The 23,119-nt window shown below is 39.2% G+C and overlaps 1 protein-coding gene across 6 annotated transcripts in view; it reads left to right on the top strand.

The window, feature by feature from the left end:
• Positions 1-16,275, top strand: part of MRE11 (MRE11 homolog, double strand break repair nuclease) — a 76,878-nt gene extending 60,603 nt beyond the window's left edge. For all 6 annotated transcript variants that reach the window (XM_059412957.1, XM_059412939.1, XM_059412922.1 and 3 more), the window contains 4 exons: positions 580-638; positions 3,647-3,714; positions 12,385-12,463; positions 15,824-16,275. In XM_059412957.1, coding sequence (XP_059268940.1) covers positions 580-638; positions 3,647-3,714; positions 12,385-12,463; positions 15,824-15,880 — 263 coding nt within the window. In that variant the 3' untranslated portion in view covers positions 15,881-16,275. The remainder of the gene's footprint in view (positions 1-579; positions 639-3,646; positions 3,715-12,384; positions 12,464-15,823) is intronic.
• Positions 16,276-23,119: the final 6,844 nt, after the last annotated feature.

Genomic DNA, 23,119 nt, shown 5'->3' with positions numbered 1-23,119 from the left:
TGTTTCTAAGTTTTTAAAGCTAAAATGTGAGGATTTAAAGGGAAGTTTTATCATAGCGTAAAAGATAACACTGTTTTCTAGGATTTCCTCTGGACTCTTTCTTAGATACTGAATATGGCTAACAAAGTAGAGGAGAATAAGAAAGCTCTTACTGGAACCACATGGTTCCTGATCTAGCCACAGGAAAAGGTACTGCCAACTGTAAGGGAAAGAAGACATGAGGAGGGTTACCTTTGATACATTTGGAGTTTAATCCATTTGATGATCAGATTTTATCCTTCATATAGTTCCTATAAAATATTTTTAGTGTAGGTGTTTTTATGAACATCACCTGTTATTTTATTTGAATAAGCCATGAAATCAGGAGACTGGCAGTTAGGCATGGATTTATTTGAACATATAATTCCGCCTCCCTTTAAAAAATATAAAATGTTTTTAAATATATATAAATGTTTTATAATTGGCTATCATGGAGTTTTGTAGATTGAGTTTACAAAAGTCTTCAGCTAAAGATAGGTACAATTTTTTCTCAGTTATTTTAAGAATAACATAGTGGATGTTTATTCTTTCACATTATAGCCTTTAAATCTGCAAGACAGCAGCCATCCCGAAATGTTGCTACTAAGAATTATTCAGAGGTAAGATGAAAAGTTTTATAGTTGTGTGTTAATAATTTATGCTTCCTGTTTTTGAATTGTCAGTTCTTTGATCTACAAAGTAAATGAAGAAAAAGTGGGAAACATTAAAGCTGGACAGAATATTATAGGTTATCCAGACCAAGGGTTTCTAGGATTTTTTCTTTCTTTAAATACTGAATCTCAGGGGCACCTGAGTGGCTCAGTCATTAGGCCTCTGCCTTCGGCTCAGGTCGTGATCCCAGGGTCCTGGGATCAGGCCCGGCATTGGGCTCCCTGCTCTGTGGGAAGCCTCCTTCTCCCTTTCCCTCTCTCCCTTTTTGTGTTCCCTTTCTTGCTGTGTCTCTGTCAAATAAGTAAAAATATTTAAAAAAAAATACTGTATCTCATGACTAGGAACCCATAAATGTGTGTTTACAGTAATATTTTCGAGGATAACATTGTTGAGCCAAAAAGGTCCATGCATGGAATATTAATATTGAATATTGGAGTTCAGTGCATGTAGAAGTCTTATTTAAATCTGGCTTCCTTTTGTTACTTATACTCTCATGATACCATGGTTTGTTTGCTGATGGCTGGGAGCTAGACTCAAGACAAATTAAGCAGTCAGAATGTAAGGACCTCTGTCTTAAGCTCTAGATACAATAACATAGGCCCTCTGCACTTCCTTTGGATTACAAGATTTTATATGCGTTTGATGTATTTATTACCTTACTTTCAAGACCCACATGTCTTTATGCCTAAGGCGGTGCTCTTGCTTCTGTGTCAGGGTTTCTCCATAGCAGCACTATTGACCAGATAAGTCTTGAACCAGGTAAGTCTTACTGGGAGGGCCTGTCTTCTGCCTTGTGAGGATTTTAGCAACATCTTACCCTCTATCCTCTAGATGCCAGTAGCAACTCCCCCTAATTATGACAGTCAAAAATGTCAGAGACATGTCCATAAGTTTCCAGAATAATAGCCATTATCACCTGCAGTTGAGAATTTGTGTTCTGGATCATACCTGCCCTAGCAGCATTCTCTCAAATTTCGTTCTTTAACTCTTGAATATGTGACAAAAGTTACCCACCCTTCTTTTCCAGGAAACTTCTCTGCTCTGATTTCATTTTGTCCTTTTATATCCCTTAACCTCATCTTTTTCTCCCTTTCTTCCTGTTGTTGCTGATGTGTGGGTGCCAGTGCTTATAACTATTATCCTGAGCTCCATTTTATTATTTGCTTTCAACTATTGCCTGCTGTCACTTGCAGATCATCTAAAAGCAAAATTAGCACACCCACAAAGTAGCTTCTTCTTCTTTTTTTTTTAAGATTTTATTTATTTACTTGAGAGAGAGACAGTGAGAGAGAGCATGAACGAGGAGAAGGTCAGAGAGAGAAGCAGACTCCCCATGGAGCTGGGAGTCCGATGCAGGATTCGATCCCGGGACTCCAGGATCATGACCTGAGCCGAAGGCAGTCGTCCAACCAACTGAGCCACCCAGGCGTCTCACAAAGTAGCTTCTTTTCTGGTTTTTTTTCTCTTATAAGTCAGGAACGTGAGTTCAAAAGCAATAAGTTGTGCTAAAATAGCTTTTTTTCATTCATTCATTGTGGTTACACAGTGGTAGATTGGAGGAGCGTTGAATACCTTTGATTCCTTCAAGGCACATAAGACAGTCTTCTGGTGGTTTTATGACAAAATGCAGTGGCCAGATTCATAGTTTCTTGGACAACTGCATTTAACAATTTTTTATTAATAGTTTTAGGTCAGCCTGGAGGGGGAGCTCTCAGGTACTGTTTTTCATGGTTTCATCCTTGGCTTTATTCCTTAGCTGAAGGTGTAGCAAATGTGTTATTAAGTGTCAAGATAATACAAAATGTAGAGGGATAAGTAAGTAGTTTTCTTTTCTTTTTTCCTTTTTTTTAAAAAAAAATTTATTTATTTATTTGACAGAGGTCACAAGTAGGCAGAGAGGCAGGCAGAGAGAGAGGAAGGGAAGCAGGCTCCCTGCTGAGCAGAGAGCCCATGTGGGCTCAATGCTGGCTTTATTCCTTGACCCTGGGATCATGACCTGAGCTGAAGGCAGAGGCTTTAACCCACTGAGCCACCCAGGTGCCCCAGTAAGTAGTATTTTAGATGATAGAATCAAGAATAACAAATATCTTGGGGTGCCTGGGTGGCTCAGTCAGTTAAGTACCTGCCTTCGGTCTTAGAATCGAGCCCTGCATTGGGGCTCCCTGCTCAGCAGAGAGCCTGCTTCTCCCTCTCCATCTCCCTCTGCTGCTCTCCTTTCTTGTGCTCTCTTGCTCACTCTTCCAAATTAATAAATGTTCCTCTAGGTACCCCTGCTGCCATGGTGTTTAGGAGAAGAGTGAGCTCAGACATGTATAGAATACCATTTGTGATTGAAGAGTGACATTAGAGGGAAGTCAGGTTAAGCTTCAGGTTTTGGTTGTTGTGGTTTTTTGTTTAAGATTTTACGTATTTGAGACAGAGAGCATGCATGGGGGATCCTGGGAGGAGGAGAAAGGAGCAGAGGGAGGAGAAGCAGACTCCCCACTGAGCAAGGAGCCTGCTGTTGGGCTCCATCCCAGGACCCCAGGATGATGACCTGAGCTGAAAGCAGTCCAGTCGCTCAACCAACTGAGCCACCCAGGTGCCCCAAACTTAAGTTGTTTTTTTTTTTTTTTTTAAAGATTTTTTTTATTTATTTGACAGAGAGAAATTATAAGTACACTGAGAGGCAGGCAGAGAGAGAGAGAGAAGGAAGCAGGCTCCCTGCTGAGCAGAGAGCCCGATGCGGGACTCGATCCCAGACCCTGAGATCATGACCTGAGCCGAAGGCAGTGGCTTAACCCACTGAGCCACCCAGGCGCCCCCCCCAAACTTAAGTTTTAACAATTGGTTTCTGTCCCCTTTTTTCTGACTTTTTTTTCTAATCTATTAAAAAATTTTTTTTGAGATACAACTATTTATTTTTATTCAGCTAAATTCCCGTAAAATCTGTTCACTGTTTTGTTTTTCCCCTTAGGTGATTGAGGTGGATGAGTCAGATATGGAAGAAGACATTTTTCCTACGACTTCCAAAACAGAACAAAGGTAGGGGAAGTGATTTCCTGCAAGAAGAAATACCTGAAAAATTTCAAATCATCCAAAATTCTACCTATACATATTTCTGTGTCATAGAAGTTTAACAGATTTGTGCTCAACTGGCCAAGTAAATAGAGAAGTGAAAAATAGGGCAAAGCCGGGTTCATAGAGATGACACAGCATTACTGCAGGTACTTTTCAGTGAAACTTAACCTCTAATTTGTTTCCTTTTGCCTTTATTATTCAGGGATTTTCCTGATGGAGTTCTGTGTTCTCTCTAATGAACTGAATATTGTATATTTTTTAATTGTATTTTTCTAAATATTTGATTTCAGCTTCTCTTTCATATCGCATTTTTACATACTGCGTTTCACAGGGTGCTGTGCCAGACACTAAAAAGAGGATCACGTGGGCTTTTCCTGTGTTTGGAGCGCTCGTTTGCTTCTACCTGTCCCTTTTGGTTTTTGCTATTTTTGCCATTACTTGGCTTGATGCACGGTTAGCATTTCTCTGTGTTAGGGCTTTAGGTGGACACTGCTTAACTGAAGCTCAGTTAATGAAAATTTCTACTTAAGAAAATAATCAAGAGCTTTTTTTTAACTCTGATTTTCTGTGAGCATTATATGAGGTCTGATGGGGGACAGAATAAATGTTTTCACATGGTTACTGCCTTTAGGCAATGCAAGTTATAGTGGAAAAGAGAGATGAACACATTTCAGTCCATTAAAGGATGATGAGTCAGTACATAATTATGTGTGAAATTTTATGATACAGATTAGGTGTGAGTGCTCATAGGCTCTTGGAAAACGGAGCAAAAATTACGGGCTATGAAGGAAGGAAGCGTTTTCTAAGGGAGTAACATTTAGCTGAGGTTTTGAGATAGGAATCTGGAGCAGTGGAGTGGGGAAGGGCAGCTGAGAGTAATGGCCTGAGCAGGAGTTGTTAGCAAGAAGGAAGAGAATGAGGAAAAAAACGCCGCCTCAGTGTTTCACACTGGTTTCATGATCTCAACCTTGTTTTCATTACCTAAGGATAAAAATTAAATTTGATTTAAATTAAAAGAACAAGAGAAATTAAATACTAAAGAATGAAATTTTGCTGGGTAGGATTGAGCTTGGGAATGGCCAAAACCATTGTAGTATCTCAGATTTTTCATCTACCTCATCTTTTAGAACCAGTTTTCATTCCTTGTGCGTGATATTGACCCTACAGAGAATATATGCTTTATGTGAATTAAGGATCTGTGTTGGGAAAATTGGTATATGTAGTTCTGCATCCATATATTTATTCAGTCTCCTTCCTTCGAGGATTTCCACTTTAGCAGTATGCTAATTACAAGGCACTAATAATCCAACAAGGTAAATGTTTTATTCAAGTGTAATGAAATCTGAGGGAAGTGACACTGTCTTCTAGAATAGGTCATCGAAGGCTTTACAAAGAAAGTAGGTAACGTTTGGGTTGATGATCAATAGGTGTGTAAAAATGTTTAAAAGAAATTGTCAGAGAGGAAGAATTTCTTCTCCCCTCCAAGGTCTTTCTGGCTGGGCTAAGAACCACATTAACATGAGACAGATTAATAGGAGGAAATCAAGTTTAATTTCATACATAGGGGGAATCCACACAAACGTGGAAATTCCAAAGACAGACAAAATGAGGTATGTATGTCATTCTGAAATAAGGGAGTAGGGATCTTGGACATCAGTGGGAAAGAAAGCAATTCGCAGGAAGGGGAAAGACCGTAAGTGCTTGGTAAACGAATGTTTGCCGGGCCACTCAGAATCAGTAGGACAGAGAGGATTTTGATCAAACAAAATCTTTGCTGGGTTCCTCCCTGACAACCATACCTAGTTCATACCGTAATATGGTTACCTACCTATGGTGATATCTCTCTTCCTGGAGTAGGTCCAATATCTAAGTCCTTTTTAGGCGTTTGGGGGAAGGTCCTGAATCTGCTGAGTTTTGATTGCTTTTTAACTCAAAATAATCCTCATGTCAAAGTAACCGATGTTGGGATGACCTACTGTTGGCCCCTACACAATTATCAGCGTGCAGCAGTAAAGAGTAATGTCACAGGCCACAAACATCTGCTTGAAAGAGAGCTCAGGGAAGGCCTCTGAGGAGATCACCTTTAAGGTAAACTCTTCAGGTGCCTGGGTGGCTCAGTCGGTTAAGTGTTGTCTATCTTTTGCTCAGGTCATGATCCTAGGGTTCTGGGATTGAACTGCTCATTGGTCTCCTTGCATGGTAGGGAGCCTGCTTCTCCCTCTCCCTCTACTACTCCCTCTGGTTTTTCTCCCTCTTTCTCTGTCAAATAAATAAGTAATACATATTTTTTTAATTAACTGGAATCTTGCTGAGAGACTTGGCCTTGCAAAAAGCAGAAGGAAGACCACATACAGAGTGCCTCTCTTTTGTTTGTTTGTTTTTCTTTTTAATTTAAATTCATTAATTAATATATAATGTATTCCTGGTTTCAGAGGTACAGGTCTGTGATTTATCAGTCTAATATAACACCCAGTGCTTATTACCTCCTGTGCCCTCCTTAATGTCCATCCGCCGGTTACCCCATCCTCCCCACCTCAGCAACCCTCAGTTTGTTTCCTATGATTGAAAGGCTCTTACGGTTTGTCTCCCTCTCTGGTTTCATCTTGTTTTATTTTTTCCTCTCATCTCCTATGATCCTCTGTTTTATTTCTTAAATTCTACATATGAGTGAGATCATATGATAATTGTTTTTCTCTGATTGACTTACTTCACTCAGCATAATACCCTCTAGTTCTGTCCATGTCATTGCAAATGGCAAGATTTCATTTTTTTCCCTGATGGTTGAGTAGCAGTCCATTATGTAACTACACCACATCTTTCCATTCATCTTTTGATGGCTACCTGGGCTGTTTCCATAGTTTGGCTATTGTGGACATTGCTGCTGTAAACACTCGGGTGCAGGTGCCCCTTCAGTCACTACATGTATACACTATATACATCTATACAAATATAGTTCTTCCCCGCAGAGAGACAAACCGTGTGTGTGTGTATATGCGTGTATATGTAAATACGTAGTAGTGCAACTGCTGGGTCATAGTGTAGTTCTTTTTTTAACCTCTTGAGGAACCTCCATACTGTTTTCCAGTGTCTGCACCAGCCTGCATTCCCACCAACAGTAGAAGAGGGTCAACATCTGTCTTTTCCTCATCTGTTAATTTTAGAATTCTAGCCATTCTGATTGGTGTGAGGTGGTATCTCATTGTGGTTTTGTATTTTCCTGATGCTGAGTGATGTTGAGCATTTTTTTCATTGGTCTGTTGGCCATTCTTATGTCTTCTTTGGAGAAATGTCTGTTCACATCTTCTGCCCATTTCTTGACTAGATTTTTTGGGTTTTTTTGGTGATGAATGATAAGTTCTTTTTAGATTTTGGATATTAGCCCTTTATCTGATAGGTCATTTACAAATATCTTCTCCCATTCTGTAGGTTACCTTTTAGTTTTGTTGACTGTTTCCTTTGCTGTGCAAAGTTTTTTATCCTGATGGAAGTCCCAATAGTTCATTTTTGCCTTTGTTTCCTTTGCCTCTGGAGACGTGTCTAGCAAGAATTTGCTACAGATGATGTCACAGAGGTTGCTGCCTGCATTCTTCTCTAGGATTTTGTTGGATTCCTGTCTCACATTGAGGTCTTTCATTCATTTCGAGTCAATTTTTGTGTGTGGTGTAAGTAAGTGGTCCAATTTCATTCTTCTGCATGTGGCTGTCCCATTTTCCCAACACCATTTGTTGAAGAGAGTCTTTTTTCCATTGGATATTCTTTCCTGCTTTGTTGAAGATTCGTTGACCATAGCGTTGAGGGTTCATTTCTGGAGTCTCTATTCTGTTCCATTTCTCTAATGTGTCTGTTTTTGTGCCAGTACCATACTCTCTTGATGATTACAGATTTGTAATAGAGCTTGAAGTCTGGAATTGTGACGCCACCAGTTTGGGTTTTCTTTTTCAACATTCCTTTGACTATTCGGGGTCCTTTCAGTTTCCATTACAAATTTTAGGATTAATTTTTCCAACTCTGTGAAAAAAGTTGATGGTATTTGCTAGGGATTACATTAAATGTATAGATTGCTCTGGGTAGCATTGACATTTTAACAGTATTTGTTCTTCCAATCCATGAGCATGGAACATTTTTCCATTTCTTTGTGTCTTCCTCAGTTTTTCTCATGAGTGTTCTTCCCCCGCCCCAAGATTTTATTTATTTATCTGACAGAGAGAGAGAGAAATCACAAGTAGGCAGAGAGGCAGAGACAGAGAGGGAAGCAGACTCCCTGCTGAGCACAGAGCCTGCTGTGGGGCTTAATCCCAGGACCCTAAGATCATGACCTGAGCCGAAGGCAGAGGCTTTAACCCACTGAGCCACCCAGGCGCCCCTCATGAGTGTCCTATAGTTTTCTGAGCACAGATCCTTAGCCTCTTGAAAAAGAAAGAAGCTTGACTGTAGGTTAGGAGCCAGTGACCAATCCATGGAAAAGAAGGGGTTTGAGATAGAATAAGAAAAGCAGGAATACATCATGAAGCAGTAACAGTTGAGCAGGGTAAGGTATTTGGACTTTATTATAAATGCAGGGAAATCCATGGAAGGATTTTGGGAGAGTAGTGGCACCATCTGATTTACATTTATGAAGGATCCGTGTGGTACAGGAGGCAGAGTACAAGCAGGCTGACCTGAAAGGAGTGTGTATAGTCCCCAGAAGAGAGATGACAGAGGCTGGTACGAGAGCGGTAGCAAGGGAAAGGGAAGGAATAGATAGTTTCAGGGCATATTGGGAGGGAGATGTGACAGAAGTCGGGGATGTATTGACTACCTGGAGTGAGGGAGAATGAGGTGTCATGGTTGGTTTCCAGGTTTTCTACTTGAACTCTTAATGCCATACACTGAGAGTCATCAAAGAAGAGAAATAGATTTTGGTAAGGGATGATGGGCAGAAAATCAAATAATTCTGCTTTAGATGTAGAAAGCTTGAGATGCCTGTGGAATTTATATGAAGGGGGTGTTGGTAGGCAATTGGATGTATGAGTCCGTAGCTCAGATAACAAGGTTTGAATGATACCTAAATGTCCTTCTCAACAGCATATAACAGATACACAGATACTGAACTTGAAGCTGTTAGAATGGATTGATCACCTTACAAGAGAAGGTAGAGAGGAGAGGGCTTTGTGTTCTAGTACCTGGGTTTTAACCTTTAGAATTTAGGAAAAGTAGGAGCAATGAGAAAGACCCAGAAGAGTATGGCATTGCCAAAGCCAGTGCCGGCCTTGGTAGAACGAGTGCAAAATACCAAGACAGGCTGAGGTGCAAGTCAGGTTGTGTATTTGTGATCTATAGTTGAGGATAATTGGGGTAGCATTTCTTAGTCTTGAGTTACTGTCTTAAACTTGAGTCTTATGTTAGTCAGGACACCTTAGGTTCTTTGGTCCAGTAAAAATCTAACTCAAATTTGCTTAGGGAAGAGGAGATTTATTGAAAGAATATCTGAATAAGTCAGTCCATCAAAGGAAGAGTCCCTTTCAGTACTTGCTTGATCATTCTTATCTTTGTGAATTAAAACACACACAAACAAAAACAAGTGTAGCTTTCTGAGGTGTTTTTTTTGTTTTTTTTTTTTTCCCTAGTAGTGCATCAGTAGTCAAGAGGAAATAAGTTTAGGTTGCATGAGGTCCTTATTTTTCATTATTAGAACCAACGGAAATACTATTGTAGTATGTTTGACATAGATTTTAAGGGTATTAAAGAAAAATACCTTGATTTTTGTTACCATTTTGTGTTGTCTACTTTTCAGTAGAATAAATGTCTGTCACTTTCTTATTTACTCATGTGGTAATAAGAATAACTGAATTGTTTATTCTTCTGAGCCTTTACATGTGAATTAGCTTGTGTGGTGCTCACATGCACCCCAGGAGGCAGATGAAGCTGAACTATCCCATCGTCTCTTGGAAGAAAGGGAGGCACAGTAGGTTACTGGCTTACTTACTTACAGTGGCCCAGCTAGTCACAACAGCCAGGGGTTCTGCTGCAGACCTGTTTCTGCTGCCGCTTCACTTCATTTGAGATTCACCTCTCAAACCACTGTGCAGGCAGTAGGAATCATTTAAGTGATGAGAGGCAACTTAGAAATTAATGTTTTGGGCAGCAGATCAGAAATCAGCCATGGCAAATTTGTGTTTCTGATGAAGCAACGACTGACAAAATTTTGGTGGGTTTTGAAGACTTATTTACTAATGGCAAGGTTTGTATGGTTATTTTGATTATTTAGAGTATTTAAGCTCTAAAACTTAACAAGGTATGGGCCTTGTACAAGTTGTTTTACTTCTCTGTGCCTCAGTATCCTCATTTATAAAATGAATTTAATAGTATTTACCCCATATCATTATGAGATTTAAGTGGGTTAATACTTATAAAGTGCTAAGTACAATGCCTGATACATAGTAACACAGTGACAGCTCTATAAGTGTTCATTAAATAAATTAAATAACAGGCTAGGGAAAATAGAACAAGAGTAACAGGAGGAAAGGTAAGCAATAAAAGCTCCATAATGCCCAGCAGTTAATTTGGAAAAGGAAATAACTTAAGGGCTGTAAAACTGCCTCCTGCCAGATGGGTAACAGAGAGCCTACTTTTCTTTGGGGAGGTTGTTCCAAACTTTGTCCTTGTGCTGGCAATAAGAGGGCCATTCAAGTTTGGTAGAGGTACCAGATAAACCGAGGACCCTCCCTCAAAACATGAATAAGAGGGTAGAGTGAGGGGTGGTGGGGAGGGGCAGACAGTGAGTGGTGGGAAGCTTGCATTTTTGTGGCACCTGTGATGTGCCAGGCACAGTATTAGGCCAGTTTTAACATGTCACCTTGTGCTTACAGCTCACTTCTTGGCTGAATATCTCTAGGCTGAACGCTCTGATTTATGGCCCTAGATGGTATTTGAACAAAAAGGGGAAACAAGCTTACAGCTCCTCGCACTCAATTTGATACACCCTCTCTTTTTATTGAAGATAAATTTTTATTGATTTGAAGCAAATCAAATTAAACCTTTTCTCATATCCAGGATAAGGCCCATTTATTCGACCCAGCAATCAAAAGAGTATAACCATTTCTTTCCCTCCCTACTGTTGGGCTGGGGGTCCTTCACAAATGAGATCTGTAAGTCTCTGGAGCCCCCTGATGCAGACCTTAGGACTCTTGCTGTGATCAGATGAGCCACTGTCCGTCATAGATGACTGGCTCGTTTCTGGGTCCCATTGGTTATTTGGGGAGACATCAGAAGCCAAGTCAGGTGTCAGTGGGTTTTTTTTCCATAAACCATCCCCCTTTCCCCAGCCCCCAGGAAGAATGGGTTCACCTAACTTCCGCCTCCTTGGCACTGTGGCTGTATGCTTCCTGTCACAGATGGAAACAAGTCAGCAAATGATCAGTTCCCGCTTAGGCCAAGTATAGAGAGATGGGTATGTCCCAGATGGATCGCTTGATAAATTTCCTTGGTCTCTACTTCTAAAGCTGTGTTGTGCTTCAGGTTTGCTTCATAGATCCTCCTGTCCTTTACTTTTATGTAGAAGAACCTGTGGGTTTTTTCTTTCCTTCTGACACATGCCCTCTTGATTCTCAACCCACTTGTCCAGACAAGATCTTCAGATATACTTCAGACGTACTTTTGCTGTAACATCCCAATGCATGGTAATAAATTAGTAGCTAAACGTTTACAAATGCTGCTTTCATTTAAGTCTGGAGTTGGCAAACTTTCTTAAAAGGCCAGATAGTAAATATTTTAGGCTTTGTAGTCCAAGAGGCAAAGCTGAGGCGATTATGTAGATATTTGTAAAACCATTTAAATGTACCCCATTTCAAAACGGGAAAACCATTCTTAGTTCATAGGCAGTTAAAAAACAGGCTGGATAGACTGCAGTGACCTGATCTAAGAGGATTTAGAATTCCTACTGGTAAAAAGACATACAAATTTGAGTTCCTTTACCACAAGTTAAGCTTCATAAGGAGGGGAATCATGATCTTGTTTGCTGATATTTCTCAGGGCCTATCAGAGTACCTGGAAAAGAAAAAGCTCTCAGTGTATATTTGCTGTTTGATTTGGATCGAACATGAATAAGACGAGCAGTGAGCCCTAGAAAATCGTGAGCCTCCCCTGAAATCCCTTTATCTTGTGACAGAAACATAGCTGGTATTTGAATACAAATTTTTCCACATTCAATTTTCAGGAGTGGGGGATGATAGTAGATGCATGTTAATACATGCTAAGCATTATAATAAGCAAGGATCGGTGTAGTGTTTAATAGATGTCAGGCAACTGATCTAAGTTTTTTAGCATGTACAGTACATGCTACTTACTTACAGTGGCCCAGTACAGTAATTCTCTAAAAACTGATTACTATCCTCGTTTTATGGATGAGAAAATTGAGGCAGAGAGGCTAAGTAACTTGCCTGAAGCCACATAGCTAGTAAATGACAAAATTGGAATTCAGACCCTAGCTCCTGAGTCCTTTTCCTCACCATTACAGTTTTACTGTCTCTAATGCAGATTGAGGGAAGGGATTAGTTATTTCTACTCATGGCTGCTACTAGAATGAAAAATCGCACTTAAAAGGGCTCATGAATTCTCTCGTTCATTTTCTATGTTTTTCCCATGTTTCTGCCTCAGGTGGTCGAGCGCATCATCATCAAGCAAGTGCATGTCTCAGAACCAAATAGCTAAAGGAGTTGATTTTGAATCAGATGAGGTAATAAAGTAATATTGTTAAATCTTCAACAGTTTTCAGCTGTTTATAAAATTTAAGTAAGGACTGCTAAGCTAGTTGCTGGAAATGATTTTTTAAAATACGTGCATTGATAACCTTCCTTTGAACTGTACTTAATGTTAAGAATCAACAAGTAGGGGCACCTGGGTGGCTCAGTGGGTTGCCTCTGCCTTCAACTCAGGTCATGATCCTGGGGTCCTGGGATTGAGCCCTGCATCGGGCTCTCTGCTCAGCAGGGAGACTGCTTTCCCCTTTCTCTCTCTCTGCCTGCCTTTCTGCCTACTTGTGTCTTCTGTCTGTCAAATAAAGAAATAAAATCTTTTAAAAAAAAAAAAAGAATCAACAAGTAATGTTTGTTGGATACCCGTAAATCTAAATACTCAGCTATAAAAGACCCGCCAATTTTAAAAATATGATATCCTGAATTCTTAATTAATTTGCCCTGTTAATCATGGATCAGAATAGTTTTCCTCCGTTTCTGACATTTATATTTGGAGAAGTGATGATGATATTCTAGAAGTTTTTAATGTTACTGTAATAAAATATTTATTAAGTACTTGCTACATACTTTACACATTTCATATATAAAAGGGTACAAGGTGGTGATTTTCATTTATGGAGGGGTTCAGATATTGACTAAAGTGCCAGATGGCAGCACGTGTGAAAGAAACTCCAATTTATGTCCGGGCCATAAAACTACCAAGTCTCTTCTAAGCTGGGGGAGAAGGAATAGAGAGGCAGACTCAAGACTAGCCTCTCGGCTTCACTCATCCGTTCATTCAGCTGTGTTAAAGCCTGGCGTTTCCTGTTTCTCCACGGCAGCCCGTTGACGGGCCTTTGCTAGTTTTTGTTGAATTGCTTTAATGTGTTTTTCTTAGCTCTGTAACCCTTTTCATTTCTTGACTTTTTTTTTTAATTTTTGAAAGATTTTATTTATTTGAGAGAGAGTGTGCAGGCACAGGGGAGGGGCACGGGAAGAGGGAGAAGCAGACTCCTGGCTGAGCAGGGAGCCGCACCTTGGACCCTGAGATCATGACCAGGCAGAAGCCAGACACCTAACTGACTTGAGCCACCAAGGCACCCCATTTCTTTATTTTTATTTAAAAAGTTTCTTTAATTGTGGTACGAACATACAGGGTATAACTTGGCATCTTGGGGTGCCTGGGTTGCTCAGTCAGTTAAGCATCTGCCTTTGGTTCAGGTCATGATCCCAGGGTCTTTGGATTGAGCCCCATATTGGACTCTTTGCTCCACGGGGAGGCTGCTTCTCCCTTCTTCCTCTCCCTCTGCTCCTGCTCCTGCATGTTCTTTCTCTCGTACTCTCACACTGTCTCTCAAATAAATAAAAACTTTTTTAAAAAAGATTTCTTTCTTTCTTTCTTTGACAGAGATCACAAGTAGGCAGAGAGGCAGGTGGGGAGGGGGGTGGTGAGGGAGGGGGAGCAGGCTCCCTGCTGAGCAGAGAGCCCGAGGTGGTGCTCAAACCCAGGGCCCTAAGACAATGACCTGAGCTGAAGGCAGAGGCTTATTAACCCACTGAGTCACCCAGGCACCCCAAAATAAAATCTTTAAAAAAAAAATTTAAAAAACTTGCCATCTTAAACATTTTTCAGTGTGCAGTGCACTAGTGTGAAGTATATTCATTTTGTAGTGCAGTGGATCTCCAGAATTTTTTCATCTGGAATTAAAAATCACCCACTGAGCAACTCCTCATTTCCCTTTCCTCACAGCCTCAGTAATCACCATTCTACTTTTCGTTTCTATGAATTGGACTGCTTTAGATACATGCTATAAGTGGAGTCACAGTGTTTATCTTTTGGTGACTGACTTATGTCACTTGGCGTGCCCTGCAGGTTCATCCCTGCTGTAGCCCTTGACTCACACCTTTCGTTTTGAGCTTCCCCTCTTGCTGTCATGTTCCTGTATCCCAGCTGGGGTTTTGAACCAGCTTGAGGAGAGGACTCACCAGCAGTTCAGGCTGCCGAGAACAATGGCAGCATGAGCTCAAGCTCCCTGTGAAATAGTACCATGTTGCCTCCAGGAGGGAAGCAAGCAGTTGTGGTCATTTGTTCATTCCAATCATGTAGATAGACATGTTAAATGTTAGAGATTTGGATGTAGTTCATGTTAACTGCAAAGAAAAGCAATTAGCAGGTTATTATGCCTCAAGTTGGATTTATCTCTGATTTTTAATAAGTTATGCCTTTGTTAATAGCAGAAAATGAATCAGTTATGTGAGTCAATTTGTATTTTTCAAGGCATTCATTTCTCACTAGAGATAGGTAACGTAGGTAACAAAGGGTAGCTAACTTAGCTTAACACCAAATAATTATCCCTTTTTATTAATGTCTTAAAAGAAACAAATCAGGGGCACCTGGGTTGCTCAGTCAGTTAAACATCAGCCTTTGGCGATCCCAGGGTTCTGAATTGGGTTCTATACTGGGCTCCCTGCTCAGCCAGGAGTCTGCTTCTCCCTCTCCCTCTGCCACTTCCACCTGCTCGTGCTCTCTTGCTCTCTCTCCCTCTCTTAATTAATTTAAAAAGAAAGAAAATTTACAGGCAAATTTGCTTTCTCCTGGATATTTAGCTAGAGAAGACATCAGAATCAATTTTAAATTATCCTCATCAAATTTTATAATTTGGACTTATCTGAGGTTTGTTAGTTTTCCTGCTCTTACCGTGCATATAATCTTTGGTCTCATTCCAGCATGAGAACTCTTCCATACTGCTGTTTTTTCCAGAAAGATACTTTAAAGATTGATTTGCTGGGTGTCTTTTTGAAGCAGTCTAAGAGTAGCTGTCTACTGCTGGCATGAAATGGGTAACAGGAAATAAAAATTATAGCTATTTCTGAGTTAGGTCCTGTGCCTTCGTATTTGGCCAGGGGGGTGAGTTTCCAGAATATTAGGTAACATCAGTAATAAAATGTAATTGGGAAAAAAACTTCCAAAAAGCAAACAGAAATGACTTGAAGAGTATTAACTTTCCTGGCTTACCCATACTTTATTTGCCTTTTTTAAGGTTAATAATTGAGAGAAATGTATATGGTATATATTGTAGGGATACATACACACACACCCACCTATATCAGGATCAGTTATTTTCAGTGCTTGCTAAGAATTTAACTGACTTACTTCCACGGTGAAAGAGCTACCAGGGAAGGGAGGAAAAGATAAATGAACAGACGGTTCATATCCATAAATCAAAGAGAACAATGAAAGGCACCTCACGTGAAAGGACGAAATGGCTTTTATTGGTATTGTTGTTTACCTGTGAGCATGTCTGTCCTGTCTGGGTGAAGCATGGAACAGTCACTCATGTAACATTTGTGTGTCATTTCAGGATGACGATGATGATCCTTTTATGAACATGAGTTCTTTAAGAAGAAACAGAAGATAATGTATTTAATATAACTTTGAAGTTTTCAAGGTTCAGGAAAAATCAAAATGTTGCAAGCTGAGAGTTTACGGTTGAAGATTTTTAAAGTACTGCTGTTAACTAAAGAATTTGAAAAAGATGTACTTAACAGGGAAATTTCATGTATAACAATTTATGTTTTGGGGTATCATTTCCTGAACATGACTCCTTTAATTGAGATGCTTCCCAGCTCAAGAACGTACAGAATAAGATTGGTTCTCCTTATTTTTTAAATCTAGTTGTTAACATTACCTGGGGCTGCTCTATAAAATCAGAATGTTATTTTCCTCACATGTGTTAGTGTACGTCTTACTGAATGGGGGTTTTGCTTAAATACCATTCTTGAGAGTAAGGATTAAAAGAAATCTATCACTATATGTTTCTGCTTCATGATCAAAGACTATTAGTATTTTAATGTAGTTACATTTAGCCAAAGTTGAGGAAAAGAGCTTATAAAATTTGACCCCTTTATAATTTTAATAAATTCTAGAGATTCTGGATTTCCTCAAGGTCAAGCAATCTTTTTGAAACTGTGCCTGAGCTCACTGTTCATTACTATATATTCTTCTTTTTCTAAAGCTTGTGATAGTGTCAGACACTGAGACTTTGAATGTTAGAGGTACCTTATGTTTTGAAAAATTAGATATATTTGTATTTAAAAAATAGAAAAATCTCAAAATTAAGTTTTTGATTTTAGTTGTAGCAAATATTTTTAAAAGATTGGGTTCTATTAGTCCTTTTCTTCATTCTTCATGGTTCTCTCTTCCCTTATTCTGGAGCTCTCATCTATTTCTACAAGGAAAAGTGTTAAAAAAAAAAAAAACTTATTCTAACTGTATTATTTCAAAAATATTGAAGAACTTTTTTAGATAGAGTGGTCAATTGAGCATTATATTAGATGGAAGTACTGAACTATAACTTCTGTGGACTATCGATGCCAAAATTTTATATTAATAATATTTTATAATATTATAATTATAATATTTTTAAATATTTTATCTTAGCATCTTAGCATAATATTTTATCCAGACATTTTAGTGAAGCAGCCTTGTTAAGGCCACATTTTCTCCCATCCAAGTACTGGCCAACCCCAACTCTGCTTAGCTTCCATGATCAGGCACATTCAGGGGGTATGGCCGTGGGCAAGCTTGTATTTCTTTACTTGTGTTGCAGGGGGTGGGGGAGGCAATAACGATTTGACCTTTTCAGATTTAAGCCCAATAATTCCATCTCCATCTTAAAACTGTGAAAACACCCCCTGGAGTATTTCTTGTTTTGCATCTCTGATGTAGCTGTATTTAAAAACTTCTAGGGAAGTCACAGATCTCGGTGGTACAACAGCCTGACATTTCTTCACTTATATATAGAATTAAACACTCGACTGAGCAATATTCATGATTACTGGCATGGTCACACCTGAACTATGTCAAATTATAAAAGAAAATTTGCAAAGTGGCTTTCTCCATATTATAGCCCTTTGACATGGCTTCAGTCAGAACTGGGATATAACATTCTGTGGGATGAACTGGGATAAAAAATCTGTTTTAAATATTTTTTAAAAATATATTCTGTATCAACTTGAGCATAAAGATTAGGTGAGCCGACAGCATTAACCCAGCGAAAAGCATTATCCTGTGAAATATTGTCAGGACCATGTCACGACATCTTGACTATTCCCAGCATCAGTGAAGCCGGGAATGAGAGTTGCTTCCTGTGTAGAATGGAAGCTGGTTTGGATGGTGGCGTCCAGGCAATGTAGGCCCCATGTGGGGCAGGGTCAGCTGATGACTCTTCTCTCCTGCCACCAAGATGTGCCCATGTGGGGATCATCACGAAGGACACAGTCACAAAAGCATGCTGACAGCTTATGAAAAAAGAAGACTTTTTCTCCAAAAATTGCTCCATGGTATGACAAAGGTACTAAATGTCATGCCGATAGCTCCCAGGAAAGGTGATTCCATGGCAGTTAGAGAAGTGAAAATCTCAGTGAATCCAAGTCACTTTAACAGCTTGTATCGCGTATGGTAAAATGTGAGAGAAAATCCTTTCTGATTGAATATTGTTAACATAGTTAAATATGCCATATAGCCTTGCTATTCTCTATCAAGGCCATAAAATCTAAGGTCTTTTGGTTTTCAGAGATGTTAGTACAGGTGTGTAGAGGTGATTCCAACCTGCAGTTGCTTTCTGGAGGCCGAGAGAGCAGTGCTAAAAACGTTCTGAGGGGAAAGATCTTCCATCATTTACCAAAGAATAGACCTCTTTCTGGTGTTTTGTTCCTGTTGTAAAAATAGAGCAGCACGTTTACAAGGTTAAGAATGCACTGTAGTTCTAGGAAATTCTAGGAAGTATGACTGGTGCTTAGAAAGTTCAAGCATGTAGGCATGGGACTTAATTCAGGTACATAGAAACCATTTCTTCCCTGTAAGCCTTTAAAATTACAGAGTACAAAAACAGAAAAGTCATGTGGCTTAATAAGGAATTATAAAGTGAGTACTCATAACATTTCTATGCCGGTCAAGAAATAGACCATCACTTGTGCCCCGGAAGCCCACTGAGTGTTCTGACGTCTCCTCCCGCTAACCAGTCCTGACTTCTGTCATTGAGAAGCTCTTCTTTTTGCCACAAGGTGGTGCTTCCGCCATTGGATGGCAGATAGGATGATGCAACAGCAAATCTGAAAGGAAGTATAGTTTTGCAGTAAATTTGGAATCTATGCAATAATACTAAGCCTATGCAGTAATACCAAATTAGCCTTCTAATCTTAGATGTAAATTGCTTTACATATTTCACCTGGCTCTGCCTGTGACTGAGGAAGTTGCCAGTTCGATAAATTTTACAAATACCGGTTCAAGAAGAAACTGTTTTATGTTTTAATAAACAAAGAGAAAAACCCTTTATTAGAAAAAATAAAGACTTGCATTGTAAAATTTGTCTTTTGAAACGTACTATATTTAAAAATAACTTTCCCCCAATGTAATCTGACTTTTTAAATCTATCATGCATTTAATTCATGGTGTTCTGTAGCTTTTTTAAGGCTTATTTCCATTAAAATTATTGTAAAAGTTTTGTAGAATAAAGGTTTGTGTTTTAAGTCCGAAGAACTTCCATATTCTTGAATGAAAAATGTCTGCATCTTGTTACTTGCTTATCCCTTTTAATACTTTTTTTTAACTCATTGTTTATTAGCTAGGTCTGAAGACACTAGAATGTTAGTTTGAGCTCTGTAAAGCCAGTTAACATAGCTTGCTATTGCCGGCACATTTGTGTATCTTGACTGTGACTATTCACTAGAGCTGGTTTTAGCTGTTTTTAAATTATAAAGGCAGTGAATATTCTTTAAAATTCAAACAGAGCATATATTAAAAATATGTATATTTCCCTGTGATCCTCTCCAGACTTAACTCCCAACAATTGGGTACACATTTCTCCGATTACTTTAGCATGATCACTGACCAAAATTGAATTAGAACCCCCAGTTACGTAGTCACATTTTGAGTCCCTACATCGAGGTGTATTTTCAGTTTGGTACTTGACGTCCTAATGTTTCCATAGTCGCTTTATCAGAACATTGTCTGTTCTGAGGGATAACTACTGCTTTTCAGTTCATCATTGAAAGGTTACCACTCCCTTTGAGTCAGATGCAGGAATGTTTCATCTGTGTGCCTCGCCATCAAAAGCAGTAAAGTGATTTTCAAAGGCCTCTTCACCAGTGATGTCACATGATAGTGGGTTAATTTAAGAAACTGGCGCAGCAGGTGTCAGGCTGGTTGAGCTAGGCCACGTTCTGCTGTTTCGTGCCCCTCTGCGTCCAGTGATTCACGTAGAGCTACCAGAGCTACAGCAGTAAGTACCCTTGATCACGTCTCCTGTTTGGTTCCAGAGGTTCCATGTTTATTGTATTTAAAAATCAGTATTTGCTCAACTGCAAGTTACAAATCTAACTCCAGTCTACCTACCTATTCGTGCATTCAAATCGATTACATTGATGTATCTGGACTTGGAGCAAATTGCCAAAGGCAAAAAGCTGTTGCTTAATAGGGTGGGAGGCACAACTGCATTTCTTCTGGTCCTTTGACAGACTGTAAATAGGATGCACTAAATGAAGTTATCCATTTTACATTATTAAAATGTCTTTCTATAAATACTGAACTCAGTCAATGCATCTATCCATCCATTGTAGACAGAAGCCCCGGGGGTTTATCACCCCAATCTCAATACAGAGGTTTTTTAGTAGTGGTTTAAAGCTAGACCATGTTTTGTTTTGTTTTTTAATTTTTTAAAACATTTTTTTGTATTAGAGCACAAGCAGGGTGGAGAAGCAGAGGGAGAGGGAGAAGCAGACTCCCTGCTGAGCAGGACCCTGAGATCATGGCCTGAACTGAAGGCAGATACAACTACCTAAGCCACCCATGGACCCCTAGATCATTTTTTAAAAAATTTTTATTTTGAAATAATACTGAATTTTGTGGAAGATCTGCTAGAATAATGGAGAAGTTATTTTTATCTTTTACTCAGATATACTAACTTTTAAGCTTTTGTCATTTAAAAAATCATGTATACGTATATTACATACATATTCATACACACTTGTGAATGTGTACCCACATATAAAAATTTTTTTTCAGTCTTTTGAGAGTTTTCAAGGAGTAATGCTCCTTTACCCTTAATACTTACTGTATATACCCTAGGAATAAGGGTATTGTCTTTAATGACATCAGTAGTTAGTTAGGCTTTTATAAAATTTAAAATTTATTCAATTTTTAAAATTCTTATTTTTTAATACTTTATAGTCCAGATTTCAATGTTGTCAGTCCCAATAATTTTCCTTACATAGCATGTTTTTCCCTCTAGTCCAGGATTTAATTTTTTTTTTAAAGATTTTATTTACTTATTTGACAGAGATTACAAGTAGGCAGAGAGGCAGAGAGAGGAGGAAGCAGGCTCCCTGCTGAGCAGAGAGCCCAATGCGGGGCTCGATCCCAGGACCCTGGGATCACGACCTGAGCTGAAAGCAGAGGCTTTAACCCACTGAGCCACCCAGGCGCCCCTAATTTTTTTTTTAATATATAAAACATGTACATGCTTCCAGAAGTCTAACCATTTGAAATGTGTACTCAAATCTTTCTCCCTTCCCTATCCCTTTCACTCCTTTCTGCGCTACCAACTGTAGGTAAACAATTCCATTCTTGTTTAACCTTTCTGCATTTCTTTTTTTCTAAAAAAGCAGTTTTGTGTATTTTTTTCATTTTCCCTTATTTCTTACACAAAAAGTGTGTGTGTATGTGTGTGTGCATTACCCCCCCCCCCAACCCCCAAATAATCTGTGCTGGAAATCACACCATATCATTTTACAAAGATCCTCTTTTTCATAGCTACATAATATTCCATTGAGTTTAAATACCATAGGTTACACTATCATTCTCTCATATTTGGCTATTTAAGTAGCTACAATGTTTACAATTACACGAATAATGTAGTAATGCTCATCTTGCATGTTAGTGTTTGGACATTTTTAGACATATATCTTCAAGAGTAAATTCCTAGATGTTGGAGTTACTGGGAGTAAGTGTATATATGTAGTTCTACTAAACATGGCCAAATTCTCTACCATAGAGGTTGTACCATCTTGCATTTCTGCCAGCAATGTGTACGGTCATCTTCCTCACACAATTTAAATCAGATTTTATTACTGGTAAGCCATTAATTTCTGGTTGGCTGAGATCTGACTTTTACATTTAGATCCAAATTGTTTACTTGACCGTATATAATTCTTCCCCAGAGAAATAATGATCATCATACCTCAAACACCAAAGACCTCCTTGATTCCACCACCTGCAGGTAATTGCTAGAATTTGTCTTTATTGTTGTGCTAACTTTGTAAAATAGAAATGAGCACAAAATTAATATAAGAAAAGAACTTTTTTCCTGGTGCTCAAAACTAATGACCTCAAGTGACAAAAAAAAAAAAAAAAAAAGTATTAAAGCACTTTCAGGAGTGTAAGACCAATGACAGGTGTTGCTTACATCCTCTGAAAGTGAGTTGCAGATCCAGTGATGCCTTCTAGAAATACAATTTCTACTTGGTATTATTAAAAAAAAACCACACACACAAAAACAGGAAACATCCTTCTTTCCTCTATAAGATGCAGTATTAATCAAATGGTTTAGATACCATGCTTAATTTTCTTTCACTCTCTAAGGATCCAACTGAAACAAAGCACACAACAGAAATAAAAGAGAATTAGAAAAAATAGCTCAATAGCAATTAAGAGCACAGAATTAGAGCTTGTGCTAGGAAATATGACTCAACCTGTAGGGTAACAGAAAACCTTGAAATATGAACTCCACGGCTCCACCTGTTAGAAGAATCCTATCTTCTCTTTGCCTCCTCAGAGATCTAATGAAGATTCCTCATTTTAAGTCGTTAACTAGCAATAGAATCAGGAGATATTTCCACAGAAGGATGGTTTTACATTGAGTTTAGAAGATGAAGGTTTATATAATTTTCTGTAATGAGAACTTAGATATGCCCCCAGAATCCTACTAGATAGCAAAAGGAGTACCAAGAAAAGTTTAAGACTTGCTTCCTGGGTCATCTGACTCCAACTCCAGTGTCTACCACAATAGACACTACTATTTCTCCTGTCTGGGCACTGTGCAAGGCTCTACGACATGACGTGCGGAATAACACCATCCTGGCCTGCAGGAGTGGACAGGTAAGTCACAAACAGTACCACAAGGGAACTGCACATCCGAGAATGGATCTCGTGTTACAGGAGCACTTTTAACTGAATAGATAAGGCAACACAGCTTGTTCTTGGGTTGTGGAAATCAATCAAGGAAGTCAGTGAGTCTTCACAGGAGAGAGAAGACTTCAGCTAAGTCTTCCAAGAGGAGGAGTTTTTCTGGCCCTGGGATCAGAGGGAGGATAATTCGAGACAGAAACAGCATCTTCGAATGCAATAGCATCATGAAGTGGGGGTGGGCTGTGAGGCGACTGCAAGACTCTAACCATGGTGAACAAGCGAACAAGAAAAGGAGCAAGTGTAAGAAAGTAAGGGAAGGAGGGGATACAAAGAGTTTAGTTTGGAGGATGTTGAATTGTAAGTGTATGTGTGGGTGGGTGGGGGGTGTTCCAAGTGGGAATGTCCAGGCAACAGCCAAATGTGTCATAACAACTGGGAGCTTTCAAGAGGATTGATAAGTAGAGATACAGAT

This window comes from Mustela nigripes, chromosome 1 (genome assembly GCF_022355385.1).
Source record: "Mustela nigripes isolate SB6536 chromosome 1, MUSNIG.SB6536, whole genome shotgun sequence".
In the NCBI taxonomy this organism is placed as follows: Eukaryota; Metazoa; Chordata; class Mammalia; order Carnivora; family Mustelidae; genus Mustela; species Mustela nigripes.
Note: the sequence above shows the minus strand (reverse complement) of the source record. Positions and strands in the feature narration are given on the sequence as shown.